This window comes from Chiloscyllium plagiosum, unplaced genomic scaffold, assembly GCF_037043375.1.
Source record: "Chiloscyllium plagiosum isolate Xiang-an unplaced genomic scaffold, Cpla_swu_hap1 HiC_scaffold_23, whole genome shotgun sequence".
Lineage (NCBI taxonomy): Eukaryota > Metazoa > Chordata > Chondrichthyes > Orectolobiformes > Hemiscylliidae > Chiloscyllium > Chiloscyllium plagiosum.
The window spans coordinates 28,969,171-28,993,675 of record NW_028270161.1 but is presented as its reverse complement, the minus strand read 5'-3'; the positions used below and the strand labels follow the sequence as shown (position 1 = coordinate 28,993,675).

At 40.7% G+C, this 24,505-nt stretch overlaps 1 protein-coding gene across 19 annotated transcripts in view; it reads left to right on the top strand.

Moving 5' to 3' along the window:
- Positions 1 to 24,505, top strand: part of LOC122561721 (membrane-associated guanylate kinase, WW and PDZ domain-containing protein 2) — a 687,684-nt gene that overhangs the window by 432,008 nt on the left and 231,171 nt on the right. For all 19 annotated transcript variants that reach the window (XM_087999522.1, XM_087999521.1, XM_087999517.1 and 16 more), the window contains one exon: positions 16,956 to 17,075. In XM_087999522.1, coding sequence (XP_087855648.1) covers positions 17,027 to 17,075 — 49 coding nt within the window. In that variant the 5' untranslated portion in view covers positions 16,956 to 17,026. The remainder of the gene's footprint in view (positions 1 to 16,955; positions 17,076 to 24,505) is intronic.

Below are 24,505 nucleotides of genomic sequence, written 5' to 3'. Positions count from 1 at the left end.
TGAAATCAATCTAGTAACCTAATGTCTGCATGGCAGTTTTTTACATAGTCTATTATGTTCAAACTCTTGCTACCTCTACTGCATGCTGGTTAATTTGGTCGAACTGGAGCTATATTTTCATATTAGTGTCCTACAGTCTTTCATTCAAGCAAAATGGAAAAGGTCATGTGAACTTCTCTGATGTCTGCCTAACAACAGGCCTAGGTGTCATATTATTTATGATTGAAGGGACGCCTGAGATATTTTACTGGAAATAGGTGTAAGATCTTCAAATTAAAGACAATGACAGCAGCAGTTGTGTTTGCAGTGGTTAAACTGTTAATTTCTAAAATCTGAGGAAGGTGTAAGGATGTTGGGTTATAAACAGTTATGCTTTAAATCATTCATTTAATTCCAAGATACATTAAACTGTATTATTAAATTATTAACTGGAGAGCGTTCAGAAAAGTTTTACCAGAACGTTGCTGGGACTGGAGTGTTTGAGTTATTAAGAATACATTGGATTGGCAGGGACGTTTTTCACTGGAACATAGGAAGTTGAGGAATCTTATACAAGTTTATAAAATCTTAAGGTACTTAGATAAGGTGAATAGCAAAGCTCTTTTTCGTAAGGTGGGGGAGTTCAAGACGAGGAGGCATATTTTCAAGGAGGAGAAAATGAGGACGGTATATGCTGGAGATTAGAGTTGAGAGTGTGCTGCTGGAAAAGCACAGCAGGTCAGGCGGCATTCAAGGAGCAGGAGAATTGACATTTTGGCAAAGCCCTTCAGGAATGAGGTTGTGAGTCGAGGGGATGATGAGATAAATGGGAGGGGGTGGGGGCTGGGGGGGGAAGGCAGCTGAGAATGCAATAGGTCGATGGAGGTCGGAGTAATGGTGATAGCTCGGAGAGGAGGGTGCAGCAGATAGGTGGGAAGGACGATGGACAGGTAGGACAGGTCATGAGAGTGATTCCAAGTTGGAAGGTTGGAACTGGGATAAGGTGGGGGGAGGGGAAATGAGGAAACTGATAAAATCCACATTGATGCCGTGGGATTGGAGGGTCCCAAGGCGGAAGATGAGGCCTTCTTTCTCCAGGCGTCGGTTGGTTAGGGAGTGGCGCTGGAGGAGGCCCAAGACCTGCATATCCTTGGCGGAGTGGGAGGAGGAATTGAAGTGGTCAGCCACGGGACAGTGGGGTTGGGTGGTGCGAGTGTCTAGGAGATGTTCTCTGAAGCACTCTGCGAGTAGGCGTCCTGTTTCCCCAATGTAGAGGAGATTGCATCGGGAGCAATGGATACTGTAAATGACAAGTGTGGAAGTGCAAGTAAAACTCTGATGGATGTGGAAGGCTCCTTTGGGGCCTTGGATGGAGATGAGGAGGGAGGTGTAGGCGCAGGTTTTGCAATTCCTGTGGTGGCAGGGGAAGGTACCAGGAAGGGTGGGTGATTTGATGGGGAGGCATAGATCTGATGAGGGAGTCGCAGAGGGAATGGTCTTTACGGAAAGCAGATCGGGATGGAGGGCAAAATATATCTCTGGTGGTGGGGTCCATTTGTAGGTGGCAGAAATGGTGGAGGATGATGCAATGTATACAGAGGTTGGTGGGTGGAAGGTGAGGACCAGGAGCATTCTGTCCTTGTTGCAGTTGGAGGGTTGGGGTTTGAGGGCAGAGGTGCAGGAAGTGAATGAGATGCATTAGAGGGCATTATCAACCACGTGGGAGGAGAAATTGTGGACTTTAAAGAAGGAGACCATCTGGTGTGTTCTTGTCCTCCTGGGAGCAGATGAGGTGGAGGCAGAGGAATTGGGAAAATGGGATAACATTTTTACAGGAGGCAGGGTTGGAGGAGGTGTAGTCCAGGTGGCGGTGGGAGTCGGTGGGTTTGTAGAAGATGTCAGTGTTGAAACGGTCACAGTTGATGTAAATGGAGAGATCCAGAAAGGGGAAGGAGGTGTCTGAAGTGATCCAGGTGAACTTAAGATCAGGATGGAATATACTGTGAAGTTGATGAACTGTTCAACCTCCTCATGGGAGCACGAGGTGGCGCCGATACAGTCATCAATGTGGCGGAGGAAAAGGTAGGGAATGGTGCCACTGTAAGTGCGAAAGATGGACTATTCCATGTAACCAACAAAGAGACAAGCATAGCTGGGGCTCATGTGGGTGTCCATGGCTACCCCTTTAGTCTGGAGGAAGTGGGAGGATTCAAAGGAGAAATGATTGAGGGTGAGGACCAGTTCAGCCAAACAAATGAGAGTGTCAGTGGAAGGGTCCCGGTGTACTTCGGGAGAGAAAGGAACGGAGGGCTTGGAGGCCCTCGTCTTGGCGGATGGAGGTGTATAGGGACTGGATGTACACGGTGAAGATGAGGCATTGGGGACTATGGAAATGAAAGTCTTGGAGGAGGTGAAGGGCATGGGTGGTGTCCTGAACATATGCGGGGAGTTCCTGGACCGGGGGAGATAGGATAGTATCATATTTTTAAGGTGAGAAGAGAAAGATTTGAAAAGGACACGAGGGGGAGCTTTTTTACACAGTTTTTAGATTACATTACATTACAGTGTGGAAACAGGCCCTTCAGCCCAACAAGTCCACACCGACCCACCGAAGCGCAACCCACCCATACCCCTACATTTACCCTTTACCTAGCACTACAGGCAATTTAGCATGACCAATTCACCTGACCTGCACATCTTTGGACTGTGGGAGGAAACCGGAGCGCCCAGAGGAAACCCACGCAGACACGGGGAGAACGTGCAAACTCCACACAGTCAGTCGCCTGAGGCAGGAATTGAACCCGGGTCTCCGGCGCTGTGAGGCAGCAGTGCTAACCATTGTGCCACCGTGCCGTTTGGTATGTGGAATGAACTGCGCGAGGAAGTGGTGGATGTAGGTACAGTTAGAATGTTTAAAAGATATTTGAAAAAGGACATGAATAGAAAGGTTTGGAGGGATATGGGCCAAATGCAGGCAGAGGGGACCAGTTTACTTTGGGAACATGAATTGGACTGAAGGGTCTGTTTCCATGCTGAATGATTCTATGACTCTTAAATAAAAATGAGTTGTGATCTTAAGAATAACTAATCAGTATTTCTGCCTAGCAAGATACATTTTGCAATGGAGATGGGTTTGGAGAAGGAAAAGGTTGCTATGATATCACTGAAAACTCTCAGAAACAAGAGACAGTGGCATATTGGCAATGTCACTGGTCTAAACAATGATTGCAGATGCTGGAAACCAGATTCTGGATTAGTGGTGCTGGAAGAGCACAGCAATTCAGGCAGCATCCGAGGACAGGCAAAATCGACGTTTCGGGCAAAAGCCCTTCATCAGGAATAAAGGCAGAGAGCCTGAAGCATGGAGAGATAAGCTAGAGGAGGGTAAGCCTCAGGCTAAGTTTGAGGGCATGTTTTCAAATCCTACCATGGTAGCTGGTGAAATTTGAATTAATTTAATATTTCTGAAATATAAAGTTCATCTCAGCGTTGGCAACCGCGAAAACAATAATTGATTATTGTAAAAACTAACTGATTCACATATGCCCTTTAGGAAAGGAAATCTGCTTTCTTTACCTAATCCAGCTGCCTTGTGCCCCCAGATTCATAGCAATGTCATTGACTTTTAACTGCTGTCTGAATTGGCCTTTCTAAGTTATTCATTTCAAGGGCAATTAGAGAGACAATAAATGCTAGCCTACCCAATGGTGTCCACAACCCATGAAAGAACCAAGTGAAGAATTCTGCCTGAATTTGGAGACAGGGAGTAGGTACAGGCCAGAAGTCATATACTGGAATGCCTGTGAGAGCTTGCACTTGGAATAGGAAAAACAAATTTGTGACAATTTGATTTGATTTATTATTGACAAGTATATTGAGGTAAAGTGTTGTCTTGCATGCTTTACAGACATACAATTTGAAACAAAGCTGGACAATCCACTAATTCGCACTATCAGAATCACCAGAAAAAGTTTTCACAGTGAAGGAAAGTTCTGGTGTTAAAAGTCACTAGCTGGGAAAGGAAAAGAATGGAAATAAACCCACCAAAGCTAACAGCATATAAAATACCTCAAAAAAGATAACTTGGAGTGCGTGTTCATAGCTCCTTGAAAGTGGAGTCGCAGGTAGATAGGATAGTGAAGAAGGTGTTTGGTATGCTTTCCTTTATTGGTCAGAGTATTGAGCACAGGAGTTGGAAGGTCACGTTGCGGCTGTTCAGGACATTGGTTCGGCCACTGTTGGAATATTGCGTGTAATTCTGGTCTCCTTCCTATTGGAAAGATGTTGTGAAACTTGAAAGGGTTCAGAAAAGATTTACAAGGATGTTGCCAGGGTTGGAGGATCTGAGCTACAGGGAGAGGCTGAACAGGCTGGGGCTGTTTTCCCTGGAGCGTCGGAGGCTGAGGGGTGACCTTATAGAAGTTTACAAAATTATGAGGGGCATGGATAGGATAAATAGACAAAGTCTTTTCACTGGGTTCGGGGAGTCCAGAACTAGAGGGCATAGGTTTAGAGTGAGAGGGGAAAGATATAAAAGAGACCTAAGGGGCATCTTTTTCACACAGAGGGTGGTACATGTATGGAATGAGCTGCCAGAGGATGTGGTGGAGGCTGGTACAATTGCAACATTTAAGAGGCATTTGGATGGGTATATGAATAGGAAGGGTTTGGAGGAATATGGGTCGGGTGCTGGCAGGTGGAACTAGATTGGGTTGAGATATTTGGTCGGCATGGATGGGTTGGACCGAAGGGTCTGTTTCCATGCTGTACATCTCTATGACTCTATAAGCTGAGAAGCACTTTGGAATGGGTCCAAGAAAATCAGATGATTAATTAAGGGACTGTGTAAAATAAACCTGTAAAGTGGACTTTGTCATAGAGTTACAAAGCACAGAAACAGATCCTTCAGACCATCTCATCAGGACAACCAAACATCCCAATCTGATATAGTCCAATCTGTCTGCATTTGGCCCATATCCATCTAAACCCTTAGTATTCAGATGTGTTTTAAATGTTGTAATTGTACCTGCCTCCACTACCTCTGGCAGCTCATTCCATACATGCACCACCCTCTGCATTAAAAGGATGCCCCTCAGATTCCTTTTAAATCTTTCTCTTGTCACTTTACACCCATGTCTTCTCATTTTGAATTTTTTAATAAAAGCTAGCTGTCTCTAAGAGATTCAGAACAGTATCTTTATCCCTGTTTATTTCTCCTTTATTCTTTGGTTGTCATTGAACAAGTATTATCTTCAGTTGAGATAGTGAGTGATATGACCTAACAAAGTGTGTGCTAATTGTAGCTCTTGAACTGACTGCTAATTGGTGCACAAGAGCAAGCAGGGTTATTTTGTTTTACTGATCTTCCTATTATTGTTCTCCCCATGGAGAAACTTTAAATCAAAATGATAAAATTTACAAAATGACCCACAAATGAAAATATTGTCAACAAGTTTTCTCTTCTTGTAAATTTTACTTTGAATTACTTGAATTATACTGCTAATGTAAAGGTAAGTTTCACTCTTTAATATTAAAGATTTGTCTTACACAAACCTGCAACATTTCCCACAGACAGGTGACACCATTTGCAGTTCTAAATTTCTCTAGCTCAGCCTCTGGTTTGTAGGATCTCTCACTTTCCCACTCAATCAAACCAGCAATCAAGTCACATTCACTAGCATCCCAAGTTATCCACCATCCCAAGTTAGCCAACCAAATGGCACAGTCCTCCAGAATTTCTTCAGCTAACTTCATGACAAGCATGATGGCACTGGTGCTCCAGATATTTATTTGTAATAGCCCATTATCAAACCCCATGGATGTGTCTGGTTAATTCTAGTAAAACTGAAAGAGTAGCAAAAGCATTATCCAATTCACAATTGGTGTTCCAATGTCTGACGTTTAAGAAGGATGGTCTAAAAGGAAAAGGAGGATTGGGTGGTGCTACTAATGAGAGATGGGATTGATACATTAGTCAGAAGGGATCTTTGATTGGAAGAACAATCTGTTTAGGCGTAGCTTGTAAACAAAATTATGAAGGTACACAGGAGAAGATGGCTGTGCCGGACTGGGAAAAAGGGGGAGTGGTTTTTTGATAAAGGATCGCATTACTGCTGTACTTAGGAAGGATATTCCCGGAAATACACCCAGGGAGGTTATTTGGGTGGAACTGAGAAATTAGAAAGGGATGATCACCTTATCGGGATTGTATTATAGACCCGCTAATAGTCAGAGGGAAATTGAGAAACAAATTTGTAAGTAGATCTCAGTTATCTGTAATAATAATAGGATGTTTATGGTAGGGGATTTTAACTTTCCAAACATAGACTGGGACTGCCATAGTGTTAAGGATTTAGATGGAGAGGAATTTGTTAATTGTGTGTACAAGAAAATTTTCTGATTCAGTATGTGGATGTACCTACTAGAGAAGGTGCAAAACTTGACCTACACTTGGGAAATAAGGCAGAGCAGGTGACTGAGTGGGGGCGCACTTTGGGGCCAGCGACCATAATTCTATTAGTTTTAAAATAGTGATGGAAAAGAATATACCTGATCTAAAAGTTGAAGTTCTAAATTGGAGGAAGGCTAATTTTGACGGTATTAGGCAAGAACTTTCAAAAGCTGATTGGGGTCAGATGTTTGCAGGTAAAGGGACGACTGGAAAATGGGAAGCCTTCAGAAATGAGATAACGAGGGTCCAGAGAAAGTATATTCCTGTTAGGGTGAAAGAAAAGTTGGTAAGTATAGGGAATGCTGGATGACTAAAAAAATAGAGGGTTTGGTTAAGAAAAAGAAGGAAGCATATGTAAGATATAGACAGGATAGATCGAGTGAATCTTTTGAAGAATATAAAGGCAGTAGGAGTATGCTTAAGAGAGAAGTCAGGAAGGCAAAAAGGGGACATGAGATAGCTTTGTCAAATAGAGTTAAGGAGAATCCAAACGGTTTTTACAAATAAATTTAGCACAAAAGGGTAATGAGGGATAGAATAGGGCCCGTCAACGATCAGCAAGGCAGCCTTTGTGTGGAGCCGCAGGAGGTGGGGTAGATACTAAACGTGTATTTTGCATCAGTATTTACTATGCAAAAGGACATGGAAGATATAGACTGTAGGGAAATGGATGGTGACATCTTGAAAAATGTCCATATTACAGAGGAGGAAGTGCTGGATGTCTTCAAACGCAAAAATGTGGATAAATCCCCAGGACCTGATCAGGTGTACCCAGGATTTCTGTGGGAAGCTAGGGAAGTGATTGCTGGGCCTCTTACTGATGTATTTGTATCATCGATAGTCACAGGTGAGGTGCCAAAAGACTGGAGGTTGGCTAACGTGGTGCCACTGTTTAAGAAGGGTGGTAAGGACAAGCCAGGAAACTATAGGCCGGTGAGCCTGACGTCAGTGGTGGGCAAATTGTTGGAGGGAATCCTAAGGGACAGGATGTACATGCATTTGGAAATGATTCCTGAAGAAGGGCTTATGCCCGAAAGGTCGATTCTCCTGTTCCCTGGATGCTGCCTGACCTGCTGCGCTTTTCCAGCAACACATTTTCAGCTCATGCATTTGGAAAGGCAAGGACTGATTAGGGATAGTCAACATGGCTTTATGCTTGGAAAATCATGTCTCACAAACTTGATTGAAGAAATAACAAAGAGGATTGATGAGGCAAAGTAGTAGATGTGATCTATATGGACTTCAGTAAGGCATTTGACAAGGCTCCCCATGGGAGACTGGTTAGCAAGGTTAGATCTCATGGAATACAGGGAGAATTCGCCATTTGGATACAGAACTAGCTCAAAGGTAGAAGGCAGAGGGTGGTGGTAGAGGGTTGTTTTTCAGACTGGAGGCCTGTGACCAGTGGAGTGCCACGAGGATGGGTGCTGGGTCCACTACTTTTCATCATTTATATAAATGATTTGGATGTGAGCATAAGAGGTATAGTTAGTAAGTTTGCAGATGACACCAAAATTGGAGGTGTAGTGGACAGCGAAGGAGTTTACCTCAGATTACAACAGGACCTTGATCAGATGGGCCAATGGGCTGAGAAGTGGCAGATGGAGTTTAATTCAGATAAATGTGAGATGCTGCATTTTGGGAAAGCAAATCTTAGCAGGACTTATACACTTAATGGTAAGGTCCTAGGGAGTATTGCTGAACAAAGAAACCTTGGAGTGCAGGTTCATAGCTCCTTGAAAGTGGAGTCGCAGGTAGATAGGATAGTGAAGAAGGCATTTGGTATGCTTTCCTTTAATTGTCAGAGTATTGAGTACAGGAGTTGGGAGGTCATGTTGCAGCTGAACAGGACATTGGTTAGGCCACTGTTGGAATATTGCATGCAATTCTGGTCTCCTTCCTATCGGAAAGATGTTGTGAAACTTGAAAGGGTTCAGAAAAGATTTACAAGGATGTTGCCAGGGTTGGAGGATTTGAGCTGGTAATATACCAGATTGATAATTGATTAATGGAAAGAAAACAATCAGAATGAAGGGTCCATATTAGATTTGCAGGCTGTGATACTGGTACTATATGGGTCAGTGCTTGAGCTGTGCTGTTCACAATCTATAAAAATTATTTGGACATAAGGACCAAATGTCTGATTTCCAATTAAGCAGATGACACAAAACTAGATCGGTATGTGTGTCATCAGGATAATGCAAAGTGACTTCCAAGCATTTTGGAGAGGCTGCTTGAATGTCAAGAATATAGTAGATATAGTATAATGTTTGAGTGTGGAGTTATCCATCTTAGTAGGAGGAACAGAAGTGCAGGTTATTTGTTAAATGATGAAAGATTGGAAAATATTGATGTCTGAAGGGACCTGAGTGTCATTGTACTTGTCCACATCACTGAATGCTGACATGTGGGTGCAGGAAGCAAACAGGAAGGGAAATAGTATCCTGGTCAATATCACAAAAGGATTTGAGTTGAGGACAGAAGATGTATTGCTTCAAATTTGTAGACACTTGATAAGATTGCACCTGGAGTATTTTGTGCAGTTTCCATCCCCTTACCTAAGGAAGGAAGTGCAGCAAAAGTTTACCAGGCTAATTCCTAGGTTTATGGATTTGTCCTGTAAGGAAATATTAAAGGGACCGGGCCTGTTTTCATTGGACTTTGAAAAGGTTCAAGCTCATCTCATTAAAACCTATTCAATTTCTCAAGGACTAATCAGGATGGGTGCAGAAAAAGAAAAGTTTGCTGGAGCTGGGAGATCTGAAATCAGAGGACACCATCTCAGGATAAGGGATGAATCATTTAGTAGTGAAATAAGCAATATTTTTACTCAGGGGGTTGTGGTATTTATTCATTAAGTATATTCAAGATCGTGATAGTTAGAATTTTAAATACCAATGAATCAAGAAATACCAATGCAAAAATAACACCAATGTAGATTAACAGCCATGATCTAGAATGGTAGAACAGATAGAAGGGACTGAAAGATCTACTCCTACTTCTATCTTAGAATGTTCCTAACCATCTCTTTAGTTTTCAGCCTTCTGCCCTGTTTAACTATTATAAACCCACAGTTGCTTGTAAAATATCTTCCCTGCATCCCTTCTCCTGTACATCTCCTTTGGTCTGCATCTTACCCTTGTGTCTGTTCACATTGTTTCCATTTTGTCTTCATTACTTTTGGCACTACGTCCAGGTCAAGGGGTACTAGGTCACATGGAGCAGTATTTCTTTCTATTCAAGAAAATTACAATCAATGCAAACTTTAGAAAATCCTTTCAAATAGTTTTTAAAAAAATTACAGATTCTTTAGACAATTTTAAAGAAATTACAAATTTTCCTCACACTACTGCTCATGATGAAAGGTCATCACACAAGCTTTGTCCATGATAGGAGCGTGTTGATTTGGAAATCACAAATATTAAACAACATGTGGGCGGCACGGTGGCACAGTGGTTAGCACTGCTGCCTCACAGCGCCAGAGACCCGGGTTCAATTCCCGCCTCAGGCGACTGACTGTGTGGAGTTTGCACGTTCTCCCCGTGTCTGCGTGGGTTTCCTCCGGGTGCTCCGGTTTCCTCCCACAGTCTGGACCACAGTCCAAAGATGTGCAGGGTCAGGTGAATTGGCCATGCTAAATTGCCCGTAGTGTTAGGTAAGGGGTAAATGTAGGGTTATGGGTGGGTTTCGCTTCGGCGGGTCGGTGTGGACTTGTTGGGCCGAAGGGCCTGTTTCCACACTGTAATCTAATCTAATCTAAACATAGAGCCTGTAACACAAAGGTTTCATTTCTATAGCTTCAAAATTATTTATCAAGAACAGAGATATCCGATTCTTTTGCCCTAGATATGGACACTCATCTCAAAATATAATTTTTTATACATCCTATTGTATGACCCAATTGACAAACAGAATTGTATACAAAAAGTAATTTCACAGCGGAAACAAAGTTTGCACTATCGTTATGTATCTCATTTTCCCTCACCATTCTCATTCTTCTCTTCCTCTGCAGCAACACTTTATGTCATCTATATTACACTTCTTGTCCTCTGTCTCTTACTCTTCAGAGTGCTTTGTTTGCTTCCCATTTCACCATTATTTCTTTATGCCTATTCTTGCCCTTCCACTCTTCCCATCAGCTCCCATCCTCATCGTTGGCATTCTTTTCTTGTTCTAAAATGTGTTCTCCAATTCCCTTTCCCTCTTCATCCACATTTGTCTTCATCAACTCCTTCATAAAATTATGTAAAAGTCAGCTAGCATTATTGGATATCATTGAGTTGTTTTTTGGTTTTTGTTTGTGCTTTTCATTCCTTGCTAGTGCAATTGGGGTGTGTACTTGAATTTATTGTAACCCAGAAACTTTGAGATACCTTTTCACGGAGTGCAACTTGCCTGTAAGAGCACAGTGTGCAAGTTGTCTGTAAGAATACTCATCCAAACAGCCTAATTCCTTTTGTAGCATGCAGTGGTGCCATAATACCTGATAATCTCATGACATCGAAAACACAGAAAGGATTAAATGGCAATTTATATTTTGACTTCAATGTATTCTCAGCCATTTGAATAAAGTATTGCTTTATGAACACTTATGGAGATAATTTGACCAGCCTGACAGAGGTAAACTATCACAAGTGGATTGACTACCTATAATATAACTTTTATTGAAGTCAATATTTTAAAACAATTATTTTTTCTGAGCAGAAGAATTATACGAAGTATTCAGCTATTAACACAAATTGAGAGGGAGAAAAACAACTGAAACTTGAAAACATATTTTCAGTTGTAATATATGACTATACATGGTAGAAAACTTTTCAGTTTAACATTTTTTAATCCCATGATTCTGAGGTGAAGCAGCAGCATTCTTCAGAAATTCTGTAATCACCATACTTATAGAACATAGGCAGCTGCAGCTGAATGATTTGACAGTAATTGTTGTCTTTTGGAAACTGCAGAACATTTAAAGGGACTTTGTTGCCATGGTGAAATGCCTGAAAGACATGTCATCAAGCCTACATGCAGTGCAGCAGCATTCAGATGTACTCTTACTTCATCACTAATCATGTCATGTGTTTTAAAACAAATTTTAATGTATTTGCTGTCTGATGTGTTCATTTGATTTCTTTTTTCTTTGCTCTCTTTCTGGTCTTCCTATTCCTTACGATTTATTGCTAGAAAAAAGAATGACTGGTCTGTTTACTGTATTTTGTCAGGAGGAAAATGACCTAATGATAACTTTTTTAGTTGTCCCTCCCAGTCTACTGAACCATTTAGATTATCTGTAGAAAAGGGATTTCAGAAGGTGGAAATTAAATTAACATCCTATCAGTACATGAAACTATGTTGATTCTCTAATTCATTTTACCATTCTGGTGCTTCTATTTTCACCTTTATAATTAATCAGCAAACATCACCAGCATAAAGTAACAGGCAGCTTGAGAGATCTGACCTATTTCCAGAATATGCTATAGAACTATTGAGTTCATCAGAAGATTCCCATTATGTAATGACTACCATTTTAATGGATTTGAATATACGTTTTTCCCCTTTGCTGTTTTGACCCTTATGATATGTGTCACAAGGAAAAATCTGTTATTGCATACTGAAATAACTTTTCTTAACTTATATGTAGTCTTCATACTGCTTTATTTCATTACCCTTTAGGAACAACTATCAGGGTAGTGAATAATGATTTTTGTAATAATCTCCAGATGTCTGTCTCTCAATGACAGCAGTAAAAACATGTGAGAAAATGCTTCCTTTCTCATGCAGGAGGTGACATGCATTTCTGTCCATGTTCAATACTTCAAAGTTTCAATGATTTAATATGCCCTCAGTACATTTTGGTAAGAAACTCCTATAAAGCAATGATTCATTTTGGAATATGCTTCAGATTGTAAAGTTATGTTCACAAAAGCAGAGGGAGATTTTTCTTTTGTAAATTTTGTTTCTGAAATATTTTCAATTTCCAAAATACAAAAAGGAGATAAAAATGTAAAATGTGTCATTATTTTTCAGGCAGGAAGTCGTGGTAATTAGTACATACAACAATAGTGGCAGGATGCTAAGTTTTCCAAACAGTGGCTTAGTTCATTCTCTACACTACATTTTGTATACTAATTAAATCATCAGAGGCTTCTTTGGCTCTCATAGTAAAAGAACTAGTCTCAGGATTCAAATTCGTTTTGCTTCAAATTTTACGTTAAGCTGATACTTAGAATTGTATTTTTCTTTCTGTTATGCAACTGTTACTGTATCATAATTCCACAGTTAAATGCTGAAAAAATAGACAAATATGAGACACTGAAAGATTTTCTTTGTGATGTCTTATGCACATTAAAATTCTGGACTGAACAACTGGGATCAAAACCTCTGTTCATTTGTTCTATCCGCTGCTCTTGTGCCTGATCTCTGTGCTTCAAAACAGTGAGAGTGTTGCCAATTTAGAAATAGATCTCCAGCACAGTCATGATTTTAACAAAATTGAAAGAGATACAATGTACTGTTATGATCAGGATCTTGGAAGCAACTGGCTTTCTGCATTTAAATGAAGTCAGTTATGCTTCAAGTCTTCACGTTAAAGATGGTATGCTCAATCTAATATTAGAAACAGGACAAATCTTTGAGGAAATCTAAAATCCTAATAATCCAAAATGTATTTATTTATTTATTTCTGTTTCTTTCTAATAGGGTTGGTAGTTATTTAACTGGTGTTTTTTAAAATGTCAAGAAATTCATTCTTTGAAGTCATGTATGGTGCTCAGTTGGCTGGACAGCTGGTTTGCAATGCAGAGAAACACCCTCAAATTTATAGTTTTATATTATTTATTAGGCATATTAACCAATTATTGCATATTTATTGAAAACATTTTGCTTTAATGAGAAACCCACAATTATGTGTATTAAGAAATCTGCTTGATAGATTGTTTAGTTTAAAGCTGATATGGTATTTAGTTGGTCACCGTGATAACTAGGAATATTATTTTATTTTATGACCTGTAGAGTAGTGAGTTGAGAATGCTGGTACATTCCTCCAGCTTTATCATCTCGCTAGGATGTCTGAAATGTGTTGCTATATGCATTTTTAATAAGAAGTTACAACCTTGGAGTAGAACTTGAGGTGAACAGCTTAGTACATTTGGATAAAAACAAGAGTAGATGAAAAATACTGTTGTTGCCTATCTCCTCATTCTCATTATCTTCTGCCATCGCAAAGTTCAAAGATAAAGTTTTTGACTATTTGCCTAATATCATCTTACTCTTGCTTCACCATGACTGGCAAAGCATTCAGACAACACTTTCTGCAACCGGGAATTATCTTCCAAACTTCTTTCCTTTTTACACTTTTCCACATGTCTCAATTTCAAACTTCTCCTCAAGACCTATCTCAGTGACAATACTTAGGCTTCATTAAGTTGTTCCTTTCCCACTTCCTGTTTGAATTTCCTAACTGCCTGAAAACTATTTTGGGAAACATAATTGTACAAAAATCTGCTAATAAGTCAACTGAGACAACACAGCAACTGTGGCCATCATCCTACCAGATCATCAGGCTGCTCTGTCATTAGAAGGACTGGTGGTGTTTTAACCTGAGGGTCACCATGTCTTGGTGAGGGGAGAAGTTGAGAAGGTTTGTCCTTCATGGTAATCTCAAATGTGGAAGCAATGCAGAACTGAACACCTGATCTGTTGAATGTGGAATAAATTGATTCTCGATATGCAGTTTGGACATTGTATGGGATAAAACCTTGCAATGGCATCGTGGATGAGTTTGAAATTCTGCAAGAAAGAGTTGAGGCTGCCAACAAGGAAATGTTATGTAGCTTCTCAGCTGTTATTTAAACAACAAGAATTACTTCTGTTGACCTAAATTTTAGGGTCCTTTTCCTCCTTCTGTTGTGAGCTTCACCCCAATATCACTGTCGATTTCCACTCTAAGAAACTAATGATAATATTTGCATACAACGATTAGGATGGTCTTGTGACTTTCTCTGGTTTGCATACTTAGTATGGGCAAAAACCCATTTATTTCAAATGGATTGATGATTTTGTTGACATATAGCTGACAAGATAACAATGCACATTGAGAGGTGGTGAAATTAGATTAGATTAGATTACTTACAGTTTGGAAACAGGCCCTTCGGCCCAACAAGTCCACACCGACCCGCCGAAGCACAACCCACCCAGACCCATTCCCCCCTTCACCTAACTCTACGAGCAATTTAGCATGGCCAATTCACCTAACCTGCACATTTTTGGATTGTGGGAGGAAACCGGAGCACCCGGAGGAAACCCATGCAGACACGGGGAGAATGTGCTACCTCCACACAGAGGCGGGAATTGAATCCGGGTCTCTGGCGCTGTGAGGCAGTAATACTAACTACTGTGCCACCGTGCCGCCACATTGCTGAGTAATTTCTAGGTAACTTAAAATACTTCTGAAGAAATGTTTTCCCAGCTTTTTACCCTTAATATTTATTTTCCAATGTAATTAAAAAATGTTAAGTATGACTCTAGTTCATTTTAAATGGAGCTGTTGATCCTGATTCAGCAATATTTCCTGAACTATCCTGTGTGGTCCACCACATTTATTTTCCAAGACAAGTAGCTCCTGAACCTATGTAGCCTTAAAGATTCACATTCATTTCCAAGGCAAGTGTCAGTGATTTTAACTTTTTCTGGCTTGTTTTGTATACACATTTAAAACCATCCTCTCTCCTTTGAAGTGTCTCATTTCTCCATGCCCCTTGTAGCTCTTCCATGTCTCTTCTCCCCATCCCGCTCCTTAAACCCAGCAGGCAATTTCCAGATCTACCAAAAAGCTGTCTTGGCAAAAACTCAGTTCTCAGTCCCCCTTTCCAATCTCACGAAAAGGAGTACTTTGGTCCTCCCTCCTACATCAGCTATACAACCTCTCATCCAGCCCATAGCTTCGATGTTTCTGGCAATTCTCTCACTGCCAGCATTAACTTTCCTAACAACAAGCTGTTACTGTAACAGCAGACGAATTCACTGCTGCATTTGCTGATGACAGACTCACTAATAAGCCTATCAGCAGTAAACACTGAGCAGAAGCAGCTTGCAATCTGAGCAGCAGTTCCTCACCATTTTACTTAAAGAAGTTACTTTACTATGATCGGTCACTTACATGACTACATTTTCTGAAGCACTTGGAGACTCTTGGAGGCAAACTTGTTTGCTGCCTCTGTGTATTTTGAGAACTGCAGAGCAGGTAGAAAAGTTAGTCTAAAAGGCATCTGGAATATTTTACTAGGCAAGAGCAGCTACAACCACATAAAACACAATTAGAACACAGTTTTGGACACCACATTAAAGAAGAATGTGATTACACCTGAAAGGATACGTAAGACATGTTGCAAAAAGTGGAGAATTGTAGCCATGAAGAAAAATTAGGTAGGCTAGAATTGTTATCTTTGGAAGAGAGAGAACTAAGGTGTGATTTAATTAGCATGTAAGTAATTAGGAGGAGCCTTAGTAAATCAAAAAGGAATCAACTATTTTTATTACCAGGAAGACCAATAACTAGGAGATAAAGATTTATAGTTATTAATAGAAGGATTATGAGAGAGTTGAAGTTTTTCTTTGCTCTGAGGGTGGTGAGATTCTGGAACTCACTGCCTGGAATGATGGTGAAGGTATTCTGCACCCTTGTGGTGATGTAATCTGCAGAACTACAGATTAAGCACTGGTTTTGACTGGACAGGTAATATACGACTGGTTGATATGGAACAAGAAACAGAATTGCCTCCTTCTGTACCAGAGCAAGATTTATGTTTCTATATACTGGTCTTGTGGATTGTAGCTTATTTATAGTGATAACTTTAATTTTCTTGTTGCAATTCCTGATCAAAATAGCATAGCTCTTGCACCATGATCTTCTTCATTTTGTTCCAGTTGTTTCTATTGTGTATGGCTATATTTTCCCTTTTTTTTGTCAAGTCAAATACCCTATATCTCAGAACAAATAGATTTCCAGTTTTAGGGTTTAACAATATTTCAAAAGTACTCAGCACCTCCTCAGAAGTGTATTCATATTTTCACTGCACTTGGTGTTAATTTTTTTGCACCTTGATGTAGAACTCCTCGAAATTATAGGCCTGTGTTTCCATAATATACAGAGCAAGGGAGTGTTAACACATAGTTTAAAACAATAATTATGTAGCATCTGAAATTTAGACAGTATGAATGACTGAAATTCAGGTTGAAAGAATATGTTCATGGTGTAATTTTGACAGTAGAAAATATGTCCATCAAGTATGCCAACCTGCTAAAAATATATACAGTAGTTGAAAAAGAACATGATATGTTTCATTATTGTGATTCATCACTTTAAGAAGAATTAATAAGCTACCAATTACTATTTTATTAATAGTTAATTTGTTTCTTCCCTGGCTATTATAATACATTACACAATTTGCTTACTCATTTAGAAAGTTGAATCAATGAAACTATGGACGATATCACCAAACCATAAATCAATGATTCTGTTATTGCTCTTTAGGTACTACAAGGCCACCTAAAGAAGGAGAGGTCCCTGGTGTTGACTACAATTTTGTGACTGTGGAAGAATTTATGGAACTTGAAAAAAGTGGTTCACTCTTAGAAAGTGGGACTTACGAAGGTAACTAGTTTATTTTTATGGATAGTCCTGACACAAGTACTGTATTTACAATTCTGACTTCACATACAGACAATGTATCTTACTAATCCTTACTGTAATGAGGTCAGGAGCTGAGTGGCCCTGGAAGAATCCAAACTGGGTCAGTGAGCAGGTTATTGCTGTTGACAACTTAATCACTTTTGATGATCGAGGGCTGGTTGTTGGCTGATTTGAATTTGTTCTGCTTTTTATGTATTGGACATACGTGCACAATTTTCCACATTGTCAAGTAGATGCCAGTCTTGTAGCTGTATTGAAATACATTGGCGAGGGGAGTGGCAAGTTCTGTAGCAGAAGCTTTTAGTACTATTGCTGTAATGCTATCAGGGCCCATAGTCTTTGCAGTAAATAGTGCCTCCATATGTTTTTCATTATCACGTGAAGTAAATCAAATTGGCTGAAGACTGGCATCTGTGATGCTGGGGACCTCTTGAGGAGACATCCACTTGGCACTTTTGGCTGAAGGTTGTTGCGAATGCTTTAGCATTATCTTTTGCACAGATGTCCTGGGTTGTCCCACTATTGAGAATGGGAATATTTGAAGAGCCGCCTGCTGCAGTGAGTTGTCTAATTGTCGATTGCCATTCACAATTTGCAGCAGGACTGCAGACCTTAGATCTGATTCATTGGTGGTTGGATCACTTAGCTCTATCTTTTACTTGCTTATTGTATGGCATTCAAACAATCCTGTTTTGTAGCTTCACCAGGTGACACCTCATTTTTAGGTATGCCTGGTGCTGCTCCTAGTATACCCTCTTGCACTCTTCATTGAACCAGGGTTTGTCATTTGACTTGGTGGTAATGGTAGAGTAGGGGATATGAAGCTCCATGAGGTTGCAAATTCTGCTCCAGATGGCTCAACAAGCTTCATGGATGCCGATTCTCAAGTTGTTCAATCTGTTTGGTCTAGCACTGTGACAGTGCCACACAGCACAATGTAAGGCGAAGGCAGGACTTCATGTTTGCAAGAACTATGTGGTAATCATTCTTACCAATAATATATTGGACAGATGCATCTGAGGTAGGCTGATTGGTAAGGATGAGATCAAGTATGTTTTTCTCTTTTGTTCATTCCCTCAGCATCACCCACAGATGCATTCCAACATTTCAGAAATGACTAGCTCAATCATTGTAGTACTGCTGCTAAACCACTCTTGGTAGTGGACATTGAAATCCCAACCCAGAGTACATCTGAGATCTTGCCATCCTCAGTGCTTTCACCAAGTGATGTTCAATATGGAGATTAGCACCGATGATTCGGAGATTAGTCTTGTATATGTCATGAGCCAGAACAGAAGTATTCTAGCCTTCTGATACTTTTGCTGCAAATTGAGAACCTCGAGAAAACAATATTGCTACAATAATGGCCCCAAACTCTTCAGTATTAAATTGCAAGTTGCCAACAAGTTTGAGATTTTTTTTAAAAATATGATTGTGGATATCTAGAACCTTATAGAGGATTTGCATCTTTAATCCATTCTTTCACCGGATCAACATTGCCTCCCCATTATTTTTAAGAGCTTGTGGATTTGCATAGTAATTAAAACATCCCAGCAAGTTAAATATGGTAATTAATAACTAGGATTTTGTATCTATGAAGCAAAACCAACATTGGCAATGGGGAAAGGATGCAAAATTACATGAGATAATGTTGAGTCAGAATTGCCGAAGGTGTGATGCCACTCCTACATTTTGCAAGGGACACACAGCAGTTTTGTGGAGAAGCCATCATGTTCTCAAAATCAACAATTGAAAAGCACCTAGCTTGTTAATTAGGCAATGAAGCTCTATTGTGTTGGTCCTTTACATATTATGATGAGAACATAGGGGACAGGCTTCCTGGCAACTTTTCAAAGTGTGTAACAGGCAACAGTCATTCTCATTACTTCTCTTGCAACTGTGGAATTATATTTTATTATTTCATAGCTAGAAAGGAATTGCAAAGTTATTTATTTAGTGTTGAGATCCCCTTGATGAAAGCGGGCTTCTAACAATGAGATTGGCAAGGACCTGAAGAGTGGGGTAGATTGGACTGTATGAAACATTTGTTCCCAGTCAGGTGGACACTGCCTTGGATAAAATATGTTATAGTGGAGACCCCTCCAAGTAAAAAACAAACCAGGGGCTGAGACAGGGGATGGTGGTGAGAGATGTATATGTTCAGATCAATAGATCAGGATAGCAGCAATCTCCTGGTCTCCTTTGGAGATAACCTTTCTATGACCACGTTTGCTTCCTTTACTCAGATTTACTTGGTTAGATGGGGAGCTACAATCTTCTATGCCCAAATAAGAAGGTCTTGCAGCTTTTTCAAACAGCCATAGAAGTTGTCACTGTACCTTGAGGCCACTCAGCATCTTGCTTCAGCCATGCTGAAAAGCACTTTTATTCTGTGGGTTTCTGTGAATATTGGAAGGGTCATTGGTAGCTGAAATCTGGTAAACCTGAGTCCTCAGATGATGGCTTCTGGGATGATTGCTAAAGTAAGGAGTTTTCACATCAAAGCTTTGCTACTGGTACCTCATCAATACGGTGGAAAAATGTGTTGCTGGAGAAGCGCAGCAGGTCAGGCAGCATCCATGGAGCAGGAGAATCAACGTTTCGGGCGTAAGCCTTTCTTCAGGGCTTATGCCCGAAACGTTGATTCTCCTGCTCCTTGGATGCTGCCTGACTTGCTGCGCTTTTCCAGCAACACATTTTTCAGGTTTGATCTCCAGCATCTGCAGTCCTCACTTTCTCCTCATCAATATGGTACCAAGCACTTATTTTTGCACCAGGTCACAATCCAAGCAACATCTCAAAGCATCTAGCTGCTGAATAAGTGACTACCCAGCTTACTGTTAACATGAGATTTCTGAGGGAAGTGGGACTCTGAGAACCTTTCCTACCCACTTCCAGTTCTACTTTCCTTTTCCCACTGGATCCTATGAACTCATGAACACCATATTGTGCACCTTTTCAATGATATGAATAATATTAGTGCATTGCCATCCAACTTCCCCAATCCAATGTAAAGTCTCATTCCTTGAAGCAGTGCATTGTTTAGATACTCAAGAAAAGTTAAAATTACATTTTAAAAAAATCTTTTCAGCCAATCATTCTTTCTCTTTCAATTCAGTGTTTCACACCCCACATCCCCCCCCTTATTTCTTTGTTTCTGCCTGACTTAACTCCCATTCACCCACCTTGGCAGTTCTCCCTTATAAGCTCTCAGTGATCAGTAGAACATAGAAAAGTACAGCCCAGAACAGACCCTTTGGCCCACGATGTTGTGCCGAGGTTTAATCCTAATGTAAAATATAATAACTTAACCTAAGCACCCCTCAACTCACTGCTATCCATGTGCATGTCCAGCAGTCACTTAAATGTCCCCAATGACTCTGCGTCCACCACCACAGCTGGTAACGCATTCCATGCATTCACAACTCTCTGCGCAAAGAACCTACCTGTGACGTCTCCTTTATAACTTCCTCCTAATATCTTCAAACTATGCCTCCTCGTACCAGTCAATCCTGCCATGGGGAAAAGTCTCTGGCTATTAACTCTATCTATTCCACTCATTATCTTGTATACCTCGATCAAGTCTCCTCTCTTCCTCCTTCTCTCCAGAGAGAAAGGTCCGGGTTTGGTCAACCTCTCTTCATAAAGCAACTCTCCAGTCCAGGCAACATTCTGGTAAACCTTCTTTACACCCTCTCCAAAGCCTGTGTATCTTTCCTATAGTAGGGTGACCAGAACTGGACACAATATTCCAAGTGTGGTCTCACCAGGGACTTGTAGAGCTGTAGCAAAACCTCGCGGCTCTTAAACTCGATCCCCCTGTTAATGAAAGCCAAAACACCATATGCTTTCTTAACAACCCATTCACTTGGGTGGCAACTTTGAGGAATCTATGTACTTGTACACCCAGATGCCTCTGTTCCTCCACACTGCCAAGAATCCTGTCTTTAATCCTATATTCAGCATTCGAGTTTGACCTTCCAAAATGCATCACTTCGCATTTATCCAGGTTGAACTCCATCTGCCATTTCTCAGCCCAGCTCTGCATCCTGTCTATGTCGTGCTGCAGCCTGCAGTAGCCCTCGATCCTATCGATGACACCTCCAACCTTGTGTCATCTGCAAATTTACTAACCCACCCCTCAACCTCCTCATCCAAGTCATTTATAAAAACTACAAAGAGCAGAGGCCCAGAACAGAGCCCTAGCAGACCCAACTAACACTGACCTTCAGGCAGAATACTTTCCATCTAAAACCAACTCTCTGCCTTCTGTCAGCCAGCCAATTCTGAATCCAGGTAGCCAAATTTCCCTGTATCCCATAGTTCCTGACTTTATGAATGAGCCTACCATGGGGAACCTTATCAAATGCCTTGCTGAAGTCCATATACATCACATACACTGCTTGACCTTCATCGATCTGTCTTGTCACCTCCTCAAAGAACTCAATAAAATTTGTGAGGCAAATCTTTTCCCCTTACAAAGCCATGCTGACTGCCTTTAATCACACTATGCTTTGGCAAATAGTCATAAATGATTATGGAAGTATACTGTTGGACATTGTTACTAAGGCTCAAACATGCTGCAAAGTACAGTGCATAAATTGTCTGTGCTGAAGATTACAAGATAAGTCTGTTCACTATGAGATACCACACAACAAGAAGTAGTGGTGTAATATTTAAGCTCATTTTTATATGTGAAATATTTAAAAGGGGAAAATAGACAAAATGTACCATGGGCAAGTCATAGTCATAAGCAGAGTAATGGACCATTTGGTCCAATTCGTCCATGCCGACCAGATGTCCCAATCTGACCTAGTCCCATTTGCCTACGAGTGGCCCATACCCCTTTAAACCCTTTGTATTTATAAACCCATCCAGATTCCTTTTAACTGTTGTAATTGTACCAGCCTCTAACACTTCCTCTGGCAGCTCACTCCAGACATACACCACCCTCTGGGTGAAAATGTTGCCTCTTAGGTCCTTTTTATATCTTTCTCTTCTCAACTTTAACCTATGCCCTCTAGTTTTGGATTTGCCTCACTCTAGAAAAAGACCTTGATTATTCACCCTATCCAAGTCCCACATGATATTATAAATCTCTATGAAGTCATCTCTTGGCCTCCAACACTCCATAGAAGAAGCCCCAGCCAATTCAATCTCTCTCTATAACTCAAACCTTCCAGTCATTTCAGCATCTTTATAAATCTTTTTTGCACCCTCTCAAGTTTAACAACCTCCTTCCTTTAGAAGGGCACCAAGATTTTTATGCAGAATTCTAAAATGGCCTCAACAATGTCCTGTACAACCACAACATGATGTCCCAACTCCTATACTAAATGTTCTGATCAATAAAGGCAAATTCTGATCAATAAAGACACCACCCTGTCTACCTGCGACTCTACTTTCAAGGAACTATGCACCTGCACCGCATGGTCTATTTGTTTGGCAACACTCTCCAGCGCCCTAGATTTAATTGTAGAAGTCCTACCCTGGTTTGCCTTACCAAAATGCAACACTTCACATTTATCAAAATTAAGCTCTTTTTGCCATTCTATGGCCCAATGGCCCACCCGATCAAGGTCCCCTTGTACGCTGAGATAATCTTCACTGTTCACTACACCGCCTATTTTGGTATCATCTGCAAACATACTACCATACCTCCTATGTTCTCATCCAAATAATTTATATAAATAAAAAAAGCATTGGAGCCAGCACTGATCCTTGTGGCACACCACTGGTCAGAAGGCTTCAGTCCAAAAAGCAACTCTATCTCCTACCTTCAAGCAATTTTGTATCCAATTTGCTAGCTCCCCATTGGATCCCATGTGATCTAACCTTACTTACCAGTCCACCATGCGGAACCTTGTTGAATATCTTGCTGAAGTCCGTATAAACAACGTCCACAGCTCTGCCTTCATCAGTGCTCTTCGTTACTTCTTCAAAAAGTTAGTTAGACAAAATTTCCCATGCTCAACGCCATATTGACTATCCCTAATCAGCCTTTGCTTTTCCAAATGCATGTAAATCCTGTCCCTCAGAATCCCCTCCAACATCTTACCCACCACTGATATAAGGCTCACCAGTCTGTAATTCGCTAGCCTTTCCTTACCACCTTTTTTAAATAATGGCACCATATTGGCGAACCTCCAGTCTTCTGGCACCTCATCTGTGGCCGTCAATGATATAAATATCTCAGTAAGGGGCCTAGAAACATTTTTCTGACATCTCACAAAGTTCTGGAACATACCTGATCAGGTTCCAGGGACTTATCTACCTTTATGTGATTTTAGACCTCTCGCAAAGACATTGTCATATTTTTTGAAAACAAAGTCAGCTACTCAATAAATAACTGCCAAAACTGCATTAAAACATCTCGGACACCAAACATGCTGAATTGTACAATTAAGTTAAGGATGGCATAGTGGCTCAGTGGTTAGTACTGCAGCCTAACAGCACTAGGGACCCAGGTTCAATTCCAGATTGGGTGACTGTCTTTGGGGAATTTGAATGTCCTCAAAGTGTCTGCATGGGTTTCCTCCGGATGCTCGGTTTCCTGTCATGGTCCAAAGATGTGCAGGTTAGGTGGATTGGCCATGCTAAGTTGCCATGCTGTCCAGGGATGTGTAGGTTAGGTGGACTAGCCATGGGAATTGCAGAGATGGGGTATGGTTCTGGGTCTGGGTCTGGGTCTGTCTGGGTGGGATGCTCTTCAGAGAGTCGGTGTGGACTTGTTGGGCTGAACAGCCTGTTTCACACTGTAGGGATTCTATGAATTACGTTTCAGCCCTGAGTTTACGATGTTTACATGGCCATGTTAGAAAGTCAAAGTTTTCAAAAATGTGTCACTTTGAAAATCCTCGATTCAAACCGTTACTTTCTATTCTTTAGTTGCATAATGTTTGCCTCTGTAACTTAAAAGATGAGGATTTGATTTTAGGTTGTTGGGGACATGAAAATGCAATTTTTATATATTTCTAGTTCAAAGCATATATATATAATATAAGAATCTAAGCAGAGCAACTTTTCAGCTGTTTACAAATATATTGTATCAACTTAGACTGTTAGTCTTCACTTATAACATTAGTAAGTACAGGATGTACCCGTTGAACTTATATTGTGGTGAAATGTCTAAGCCTGATTTCAGTCTACGTTTGGGAATCCCAATACCCAAATACTTTCCACTTCCTCACCTCACAGCACATTGTCTGACTTACGTGATGCAAGTGTCAAATGTAAATGCCCAAATGGACCCCACAGTGAGTACAGGAATGGTATCGTTATTAGAAGGTTGGAGCTGCTTGCAAAGCACAAGCAGCAAGGCAGACAGCAGTCATAGAATCCGCTATTTGCTTGCAGAAAAAAGGTGGCAAACAGATTAGAGGATCAGATGC